The following is a 10,840-nucleotide window of genomic DNA, read 5'->3' as shown; positions in this document are numbered from 1 at the left end:
TACAACATCCTGGGCCAGAAAGGGTGTTCGCTGAGATCAGAAGGAGATATTGGGTGCTACGTGGACGTGAAGCAGTACGCCGCCATCAGAGATCCTGCACTGAGTGCAAGAGGTGGAAAGGTCAACCTAACCCACCCCGGATGGCGGATCTCCCTCCAGCCAGACTGCGTCTATTCAAACCGGCATTTTATTCCACGGGAGTGGATTGTTTTGGGCCATACACCATCAAGATCCGACGCAGTCATGAGAAAAGGTGGGGAATCCTGTTTAAATGTCTGACTACAAGAGCAGTGCATCTTGATTTGATCCCCAGTATGGACACAGATGCCTTTTTAATGGTTCTGAGACGCTTTGTGGCCAGGCGTGGGAAACCCAAGGAGATCCTCTGTGACCAGGGGACAAACTTCAGAGGAGGAGAACGGGAGCTGCAGGAAGCATTTCAAGCTCTTCACCCTGACCTCAAAGAGCAACTAGCCTGCCAGCAAATCAAGTTCATTTTCAATCCTCCTGGTTCCCCGCACTTTGGAGGTTGCTGGGAGCGTGAAATTCGCTCGCTAAAGACTGCTCTTCAGGTCATCATTGGAGCCCAAATCGTCACTGAAGAGGTGCTGCACACCGTTCTGATTGAAATTGAGGGGATGCTTAATTCAAAACCCCTAGGTTACATCTCATCTGAAGTAGCAGATCCTGACCCGGTGACCCCTAACTATCTCCTCATTGGACGGCGAGATGCTTCGCTGCCGCAAGTCATCTACGACAGCCCGGAGATTCTTGGGCGGAGAAGATGGAGGCACAGCCAGATTCTAGCTGACCATTTCTGGCAGAACTTTCTGAAGTACTACCTGCCAGGACTCCAAGCCCGCCAGAAGTGGCAGACTGAATCAGCAAATCTACAAGTAGGAGATGTGGTCATGATTGTGGACAACCAGCTTCCGCGAGCCCTCTGGCCTGTGGGTAAAGTCTCTCAAGTTTTTCCTGGACCAGACACCCGGATCAGATCTGCTGAAGTGACTGTAAAGGGACGAACCTATATTCGACCCGTGGCAAGGCTTGTCAGCCTACCTGCCCTGCCTAATGATGATTAATCACCTCTTTTTATTCAGCCTTTTCTTGATATTCGTATTCACAGGTGAATACGGGGGCGGCTGTGGAAAAGGCTGTATAACAAACTGCCATGCTGAGCCTTTAAGGGGCGGGGCTTAGAGCAGCTGCAGCATGCAGACGAAGAAAGAGAGAAAAAAAAAGGGGTAGAGTGTAAACGAGTATAGTTTATGTTCGCATTTTGTTTATTTAACTTGCCGTTTGCCGTTTATTGTTACCTTCCTTGATGTGTGTGCGTGGAAATACAAGTAAGTGATGGTAGATATTAATAATATTGTTTATTTAGCAGAGTATTTTAGTTTTACCCTTAATTAAGAGCATGCTCTGTTCACGTGCACACTTAAGAGTTATACACGGTGGATATTGCGTCGTGTATATATGTAGAAATGTGATGTTTATAATCATTGATAGTGCAGTTATGCAATATGTCTGATGTTACTTCAGTCAGTTCATTCAGACACTGACTCTGTACTGTTGTTTATTTTCTAGAACCACACACAATTACCTAAATAAACGGCAAGTACGAGTTGAATCACCTGGCGTACGACTCTGCGTTCTTTGGAGTTCTGACCGACTCACCACAGTGTTCTGAATATTCACACCAGTAAATGCAACCTCTAATTTTCAGGTGTGTTAATTTAAAAAAAAAAGTTCTTCAGTACCACAAAAATTGTGGGGTTCTTTTGTATTAAACCAGGCAGTTTTCAAATCTTGCCTCCGATTCTCAAGTGCATTTAGATCTGCACTTTGACTAGGCCATGGATATGCTGTGATCTAAACGCCTGCATTATGCCTGTGGCTGTGTGCATGTCTGCTGTCCTTCTGGATGGAGGACCTCTGCCTCACTCTCAAGTTTTTTTTGCAGCCCCAAACAGTTTGTTGTTTTCAGGATTGCTCTGCATTTATCTCCATCCATCTTCCTGTCAACTTTGACCATCTTCTCATTTATGCAGCAGAAAAAGCTGCATAAATGAGAGGAAGGAAAGATGAGGAAGAAGTTCATGTGAAGTGTCACTTCTCCACCACAATATGTGTTTGGTTTTTTTTTAAATGCAGAGACCAAAAATTCAATTTTGTATCTTCTGATCTTTGGTGTGCTTTTTTTTTTTTTATTTCATTCAAAAAGTGTACACATTCAATAAATGTGTACACCCACACTTTTCTAGATGTTCATTTGAAACAAAAATCTGGAAAGCCTTTCACTTCAACACTACATCATACCACAAAATATAGATAAAATAAATTGAAATTTGTTTTGAAACAGAAAATGTTGAAAGACTTAGACGTTATATTTTTTCGATGCACTATCTATCTATCTATCTATCTATCTATCTATCTATCTATCTATCTATCTATCTATCTATCTATCTATCTATCTATCTATCTATCTATCTATCTATCTATCTATCTATCTATCTATCTATCTATCTATCTATCTATCTTAATTCTTAATATTATTGGTGAGAAACAGAAATACATTGTCAGAGGAATGAAAAAAAGCCTTTTTTTCAAACTGAAATAACTTTTGTCTGTGTGGAAATTTAAGGTCTAAACTTCCCATTTAAACGAGGAGCTAAGTTTATTGTGGGAATTGAACCATAAGAATTTATTAAAAAAAAAAAAAAAAAAAAAAAAAAAAGCTTTCCTTGTGTGTGCCATATTTCTTGGTCTTGAACACAAACAACCTCATCATAAACTTAAAAAAAAAAAAATCCCAACCCCAAGTTTATTTCTCCTCCTAATCACCAAACCGCTGCATTCATTACACTCGGTGTGTTAAGTACCGCCTAGTTGTCCTGTTTGTTTTGCACATGTTCGGCGCCGCCCTGCAGACGCGCTGATATTACGCCGTTGCGTAATTTGACAAGCCAGTGCAAACCAGAGGAGGATGAGCGTTTGACAGCTGGGTCGCCTGGGATTGTTTTCGAAAGCAACAACAATTCATATATGCTAGATTAAATCGGGCATTTTTATTTTTTTTTATTTTATTTTATTTTTTATTTTATTTTTTTGTACTATCGAACGAGTGTAAGGCTATCTACGCTTTTAATGGCCGCAGCTGTGACGAATTCGGTTTGGGTTGCTCCGGGGCAGGACGCGCAGTTTCTCCACAAAAGCCACCCAGCGGCGCCGCTGACATCATCCGACGGTCTGAGGGGTGAGGATCATGGAGAAGTGCTGTGCAACGCCATGCTGGGAATTTCATCTTTCCCAGATTATAATCTGGTAGGGTTGGTTTTATTATCATTATTATTATTATTATTATTATTATTTTATTTTTGCATTTGCATTGCCTCTCAGCATCACTGTCTCGCTATTATTGAATTTAATTTTCTGTTGCGTGCAGATTTGGTATGAGGAACAGATTTGTTTCCATTTCAAGGGTTTGATCCTAACATTGAAGGCTGCTGTGAGAAGAATGCTGAATAAAGACGAATTTAAGATTGCTGATGCGGACATTCATTGTGGTGTGTTGGGGGTGAATGGGATGTGCACCCGTCCCTGAAAACTTGTCCTGCATAGTCCTGTGGAGCAACTGGATGTTCTAATTTCAGCTGTGCATTTGGAAAGAGCTTACATGCAGGCAGAAGCCTTTGCACGGAGCGACTTGTAAATCGGAGCTGTAGGTTCAGCTGATTTTCTGTTGTGTTGGTACACATGCATCCCCAAAGTGGAGCTACCAGTCCAGAATGACATGTGGTGCAACCAGTGATGCAAAGTCCAAGACAGGAAAAACAAACAAACATTGGCTTCATCAATACAGAGACAATAATAAAAAAAAAAACCTCTTAAAACCAATTTTTAAGTCACATTAGGAGCATGATTCAGTTTCTTCACTCTTGAAACTAAAACTGTGAATCCAAACATGAACCAGGCCATAAATTACATTAGTTTGATTCCACATTTTGGGTTAGGTTTTAGTCCAAAAAATGGATTGAAGTGACCAATTTTTAACACTTATTGGATAGTTGAGAATTTGTTGAAGTGGGGTTCTGTGAAGAGGCTCACAGCAGTTGCTATCTTATCTGCAGTACTGAGCTCTCTTGCCATCTTAATTTAGCATGAATACTGATTAGTTGGTCCATAAGGCCGAAGGTAGGAGGGGCAAAGCCCAAACTTGACTTCTACCATCTTGAAAACCGCTTGGTGGTTTATGCAAATTCAACTTGACCAACATTTTAAGCTGCAGTTACATTTGCGTTCAATTCAGATTTACACAGGAAATGAAGGTAGGAAGCGGTGTGCCACTTACTTCTTCCTGTGTGAAATGTGTTTTTACTGAACATGCTAAGCCGTTTCAGTCAGAGAACTGACCAAAGTTACAAATGACCTGGGTGGTTGAATAAGTGAAATAAATGGAGGTAGAGTAAAAGATTTGTAATTTTGGTTTAAATCTGCCTAAATCATTATGAAGCTACAGACAAATAAAGTCATCAGTTTCATTTTGTCCAATACATTTTGCTATTTGAGACCAAAAAGAAAAAAAAAGAATTTGAATAGCAAATTTGATACTTGATACATATTACACCAGAGGTGCACTGATCAGACTCAGCCAATTTCCAGGTTTGACCTGCCAGTATATATACATTTTTTTTTTTCCCTGGTTCCAGTTTGTGTTAATATCAATATTGATTTAATGACCAGTTCTTTGGTCAAAGTGTGAATATTAATCATGGCTAGCAGGAGCCTCTGCTAACTACTTAATAGATCAAATCTGCTGTGAATCAAAGCCTTTGACACTTTGTAAACATTGTCATACACCGTCATTTCACAAGCTTACTATTTTCTATTTGATCCTGTGGAAAGTTAAGTGAGGATATGTCATATATTTCAAAATGGCTGCCTGATCCAGTCTTTCTTTGAAAAGCTGGATAACAATTTTTGGTTCAGTGTTTGCTTAAAAGTTACATCTGAACAGCGTAAGCCAATCATTTGAGTTAAAGAGGTAGCCATGCAGTTTTTGTGTTGCTGACCAAACCACTTCCCTTTTGTTCTTTCTATCAGGGTAAAACTGAGATGGACACCTACCTACTTCATGATGTAGCAAATTCAAAAATGCTTGACAAGGATAGCGCTCCCATGCTGGAGTCACTTTTCCCCGAAGACTTCACCTCTTCTTTCAGCGTCAACATGAGCCTGCTCCTTCCCGATGTCGCCTACTTGCAACCCGGCCTCTGCCGGACTGTGAAGCAAATCAAAGCGGAGCCACCGCAGTCCCTGATGCACTCGACCTGCCAGGGCAACGAAGCACCAACGACCCTCCCAGAGTACTCAGGAATGTTCAAAGCAGCCGACACTCCTGGTGGTAGCTTTTTCATCAAGCAGGAAGTGCCAGAATTCCAAGAAATTCCCCAGTTTCAGATGCTGAACACTGACTTAGAGCAGAACTCTTTCCCCATCACGCTGCTAAGTCTTCCAGTCAGGAATCTCCATGTGGGACAACTACCAGACGCTTCACAGGCTGAATGTTTTTCATTCGACCAGCTCTCTGGCCACCAATTTAGATCAACCTATCTGCCGCCATCTCCGCCAAATTCTCAGCCTCCGAGTCCAGACAAGGGCAAGGAGATCCTTCATAACAGCTCCCCTCCCCCCTCCTACGAAGCCAGCATTGCCTGTAAGACAACACTCCAGACCCACACCGATCCCAGACAGACTTCCAGCGATCCTTCGACTCGAACCCACGACCAAACTTACGCTCCTGCGTTCACCCAATGTCCACTTGGCGGACCGGTTCAGGACTCCAGCCTGGCACCAGCTCAGATGACACCAAGCGTCGGGCCTCTGTCTCCAGAGTTGGCGCAGTCGGCTCCGGCCAAATACAACCGGAGGAACAACCCCGATCTGGAAAGACGCAGGACTCACCACTGCGATGTTCCAGGTGCGATTACAAGTCCTTATGACTAGCAGTTGAGATAAAAGTTGGCAAAACGTATACCTAAAAGATGCTTATTGATTCTTTTTCTTAAGGGTGCGAGAAAGTCTATACGAAGTCGTCTCATCTAAAGGCTCATCTGCGAACCCACACAGGTAAACTTCTTGAAGTTGCACATCTTATTTTGGGGGTGAACATGAGGATGTTGCCAGGCAGAGAAGTTTTCTTGGCTTGCATATTCGTTCTGTCTGGCCCACATATCGCTGCTGTCAAATCACATAAACCCTGCAACTCTCGTAAAGCGGGAGAAGAGGGAGGGGAGGGGTTGGGTAGAAACATGCAGTGATTTATGGCCTGCAGATGAGGCATGCTATCCTTTTTCTTTTTTTTTTTTGCCTCCTTTTCCAAACTCTTTTATTAGATGTGAGCTTTCAACAAGACTCGATGATGTCCTAAGCCGGGTGGGGTGTAGATCCACAAAAAAAAAAAAAATGTTGTGGCTGTCCGCTGTAGCTTTACCGTGTGGTTTCTGCCCGGTGCAGGTGAGAAGCCGTACCGGTGCTCCTGGGAAGGATGCGAGTGGCGCTTTGCCCGCTCCGACGAGCTGACGCGGCACTTCAGGAAGCACACCGGGGTGAAGCCCTTCCAGTGCGGCGTGTGCAGCCGCTGCTTCTCCCGCTCTGACCACCTGGCCCTGCACACCAAGAGACACCAGAGCTAAGGGACGCCTCAGCTCTATCTGTCCAGTCTTTTTAGCTTTTCCTTAAAATGGACAAATTACTTGGGGGGGGGGGGGAAAAAAAACAAACAAAAAAAAAAGACTGCAATTTATCCTATTTACTCTCAAAGGATACAGTTTGATGTTCTGACCTGCCTCTAAATGTTTTTTTTATTATTATTATTCTAAGAATATTAAATCTGATCGTTGCCTTACTTTCTCATCAACATCAGATATTTTCAGATGTATCGGTTCAATCTCTTTTACCAAATTTGTCCTTTTTCAAGCCTTATTTTTTTAAACGGTATACCACATGTTGAACGTTTGACAATTTTTATATCTGAACTGTCGATTGTGCAGATCCTGTCAGTGTTTATTTATGAAAGGTCCTGTGCTGCCAACTGAAAGGGAAAGGATGTCGTTTTAGCCTGCAGGTCAAAGCACGATTGTGTTTGCGGGCTGTGGAGAGCGTCGGAAAAGCTGCACATTTAAGATGAAAACGGGAGAAAGAAAGCTCTCCGGCGTAGAGCAAAGCTTGCGTCACGCGGTCAGTGTGTTGCCCATGGCATGACTTTGAAAACTGCCAGGTTTACACTTTTAATTAAAAGAGCATTGTTCATGTTTTTTCCTCCTTTATTCTGCAATAAAAAGATTGTTTTATTTTTAGACGGTAATCGTTTAATTTAGAAAGCACAATGATTACAAGGGGGGAAATGTTAGCCCCGTTACAGTTTTGGTTTTGCTTTTTGGTCGTCAGACACATTTTAACGTCAGACCAAGATAAGCTAAGTAAATACAAAGGGCATGTTTTCAAATGATGTGCTGGTTTTCATCCATCTATCCATGTATATAGCTGTTTATTCAAGCAGAGTTATGGGGGATTTGGGGGGCAGCTACCGATCTCTATGGGTCATTGGGCAAGAGGCATAGTACCTCATATTCCAGTTCATCACAGCGCAGCACATAAACACACACATGCCCACACACACACCTAAGGATAATTTAGGGTATATAATAAACCCAACATTTATATTTTTTTGGCTGAGTGAAAACTGGAATACCCAGAGAGACTCTATGTATGCTAGAGCAGAACGTGCAAACTCCATGCAGAAGGAACTGAACGGTTAAGTGTTTGTCACATTTTCTTGGTTTAATTTGACGGGCCTCACCCAAACCCGATTGCTGCCTAACCTGTAGAATCGAGAAATCAAGTCTGACAGCAAGAAGTTGGCAAAAAAAAAAGTAAATAAATAAATCTCAAAAGGCGTGACAGACAGCATTCTGCAATGAAATCCAAGAACAGATGAGAAGCAAAGTCATTAGCATGATATCAACAAGATTGCAAAGCCTTTTCTAAGTCGGAGCCGTTATCTGCAACTGAAGTAAACATGGAACAATGGTGGATCTGCTTCAGGACTGAAATACAACATCAACGATTCATCCAGGCCACCAAAGATGTACACATGTACAGCTCTGCACATCTCACTCACCTTAAACACAGAGTTCAAGATTAAACAATAAGAAAAAAATGTATAAGCAAAAAAATAAAAATATGCTATCAATGAGTCCTTTTTGTTTGTCTTTTTTTATTCACATTGGGTTTTTTTTTTATTGTAGATCATTGTGTAATGCAATAAAAGAAGCAATTCTTAATGTCTGTTTTAACTTAAAACAGCAATGTCAAAAGCAGAAAGTTTTTAAAAGCTCTTGACCCAGCAGCACAGTAGCTTTACATTGAAAGTCAGAAAAACATTTATTTATTTCTCAGAAACTAAATTAAGCAGTCAAGCATTATGTGTACGTAAAATATTTGCAGATGCTTAATAATTATTTTTGCTCCTCTGCATATTTCAGAATTAGGAAAATCCAACCTTGGCTGACATGTTGTCACACATGTAATCAAAATTAAGCCAAAATGCAGATGCAGCGTGTGGAAACTACGCTGACACACCATGATTCAGCCTTCTGTGGAGCTATTCTTAGCAGCAGCCAATTGAAGTATTTTCTTTGACCTTATTTCGCTTTTATTTTATCGTGGCAGAGGACTTTTTGTTTGTGGTTAATTAAAGATCACCCTTATGCTCCCAGCGCATTTTCTTTTAGATTTAGCAATAGTTTTTTTTTTGTTTTTTTTTTACTAAAATGTAACTTTGCCAGAGTCATATTTTGGAAATCTATCCTCATTTTAGCTTTAGTCGGCCAAGTCTTAAAACACGATTTGTTGTTTTCGCTAAAAGACGAAGTCAGACAGGAATTAAATCTGGGGTCTCTTAAATCTTTGGAGAATCTTCTTCCTTTTACAACTAGAACAAAATGCACGCAGAATTACTTTACTTTAAAGCTAACCAATAAAGTGTAACAAAGTCCCACCTTTTCTCACCGCTAACATTACATCTGATTGACTTTCATTTTTCTCCATTATTTTTGCCTCTTTTTTTTAATTGGATAACAAATAATGTCAGTCATTTTTGTCGTGGGTTCCTGTTTGAGATATTTAGTTTTAATCTTGAGAAAAGAACCAAAAAAAAGTCTGAAATTCTTTTTGCTTTTTCATTTCTGTCATTTTGAGGCCCAGAGCTTTGATTGCTCCGCCATGACAGAACATCTTTCTCTTTCCAGCTGTTTCTATTTCAGTCATGGATTTTCTGGTGTTATTGTCCTGGTACAGCATCCGGTTTTTTGGGGGAGGCTTTAGCTGCCACACAGATATCCTCGCTGATCTTTTAAACACTTGGCCACATTGAGGAATTAATATCAGGGTCAACGACTGCGAGTTGCCTACGGCTGCAAAACAAGTCATAATACGCTGTGATTGTTCACCATCAGCCGTTTTAGCTTACCTGACTGTACGACCTGATAAGAACCCAAAGTTCATGGCGGTCATGCGCATGTAAACAGAGCGACACCTCGCTGTTTTTTTTTTTTTTTACTTCAAGTAAAACTGAAAGCACACACACACCATCCTCCTGTCTGATCAAGTCGCTTTTTAGTTTGACCTGGAATTCCATAATTAGTCCTCCAGGTACACCATCATTAGAACCAGTTTTAGAGTAATTGTGGCGAACAAAACGAGATGTTCTTGTCTTTATTTACAGTTCGCAGAGCGTACGTTTGTGACATGAGTCACAGAGAAGGTTGCCGACGAAGGGTGCCAAGAAGAGTCCGCTGAAACCGCAGAAGGTGCCCGAGCTTGTTCCGAGAGCAAAGGAGGTTACCTGCATGTAGGAACGACACTAATGTGGTCTCGATTTTTTTTTTTTTTAACCCCCCTCTTTTACATTCGAAGTGATAAATCTTAAAGGTGATATTATACGAACGGAGGGGAAAAAAAACGTGGTGGAGTGAGAATGGCTTGTAATCATGTGAATTCTTTGGCATGATTACAAGCTGACAAAAACATTCATCCAGATCCAGTTATGATGCAGTACTGTACATGATGTTCAGGCTGTTTCCTCTAAACTGTAACCTGTTCTTAGAAACTGCATTGGCTTCATGCAGGGTCGGAGCATACCGGAGCTTAAAATATCACTCTCTGTTGGTGGCCGGATTAGAGCAACAAAGCAATGTGGTTTTATTTTGGAGAGATGTGATGTTTTACGTGGAAGTTTGAATGAAAGCAGAGTAAAAATGCGACTTTCTGACGGGTTTCGCACACATGCTAAAAACATTAAAGAGTATCACCACCGGACCTCAGCTATGGTTTTAAATCGGTGGTGTCAAACTCCGGGTCCTCAAGGGCTGCTGTCCTGCAGTTTTTAGATGTGCCACAGGTACAGAAAGCACTGGAATGAAATGGCTTAATGACCTCCTTCTTGTGTAGATCAGTTCTCCAGAGCCCTGATGATGACCTAATTATTCTATTCAGGTGTGGTGGCACATCTAAAAGTTGCAGGGCAGCAACTGGAGATTGACACCTGTGTTTTAAATGGTTCTGTTCAGGCCTGCAGTGGGCACAGCCAAGCGGGATCATGGGTAATGGCGACTAGTAGTGGACCGATTTTCTTCTGCCAATTTCAATACTGGAAATTTAAAATTCAGTATTTTGTATGGTGACTGATATATTTAATTTAGCTGTTTTTTTGTTTTTTTTTAAGCATTCTTTATTGTTAATTTCTTCCAACTGTGATTAGAACTTCTTTCAGATG

At 41.3% G+C, this 10,840-nt stretch overlaps 1 protein-coding gene across 1 annotated transcript; it reads left to right on the top strand.

Moving 5' to 3' along the window:
- Window positions 1–2,501: 2,501 nt before the first annotated feature.
- klf5b (Kruppel like factor 5b) lies at window positions 2,502–8,260 on the top strand. Its single transcript, XM_015003933.2, has 4 exons — window positions 2,502–3,327; window positions 5,107–5,983; window positions 6,073–6,132; window positions 6,520–8,260. The coding sequence occupies exons 1-4, from the start codon at window positions 3,151–3,153 to the stop codon at window positions 6,696–6,698; spliced, it is 1,293 nt and encodes a 430-aa protein (XP_014859419.2). The 5' UTR covers window positions 2,502–3,150; the 3' UTR covers window positions 6,699–8,260.
- Window positions 8,261–10,840: the final 2,580 nt, after the last annotated feature.

The sequence above is a fragment of the Poecilia mexicana genome, unplaced genomic scaffold, assembly GCF_051168715.1.
Source record: "Poecilia mexicana isolate PSO_F unplaced genomic scaffold, ASM5116871v1 scaffold_2, whole genome shotgun sequence".
In the NCBI taxonomy this organism is placed as follows: domain Eukaryota; kingdom Metazoa; phylum Chordata; class Actinopteri; order Cyprinodontiformes; family Poeciliidae; genus Poecilia; species Poecilia mexicana.
The sequence above is the reverse complement of the archived record's forward strand: the minus strand, read 5'-3'. Positions and strand labels throughout refer to the sequence as shown.

Coding starts and splice junctions, on each gene's coding strand:
- klf5b (XM_015003933.2), top strand. CDS start 3,151: ATGGCCGCAGCTGTGACGAATTCGGTTTGGGTTGCTCCGGGGCAGGAC. Junction 5,984..6,072: donor TCACCACTGCGATGTTCCAG/GTGCGATTACAA, acceptor CTTTTTCTTAAG/GGTGCGAGAAAGTCTATACG. Junction 6,133..6,519: donor TCATCTGCGAACCCACACAG/GTAAACTTCTTG, acceptor TGCCCGGTGCAG/GTGAGAAGCCGTACCGGTGC.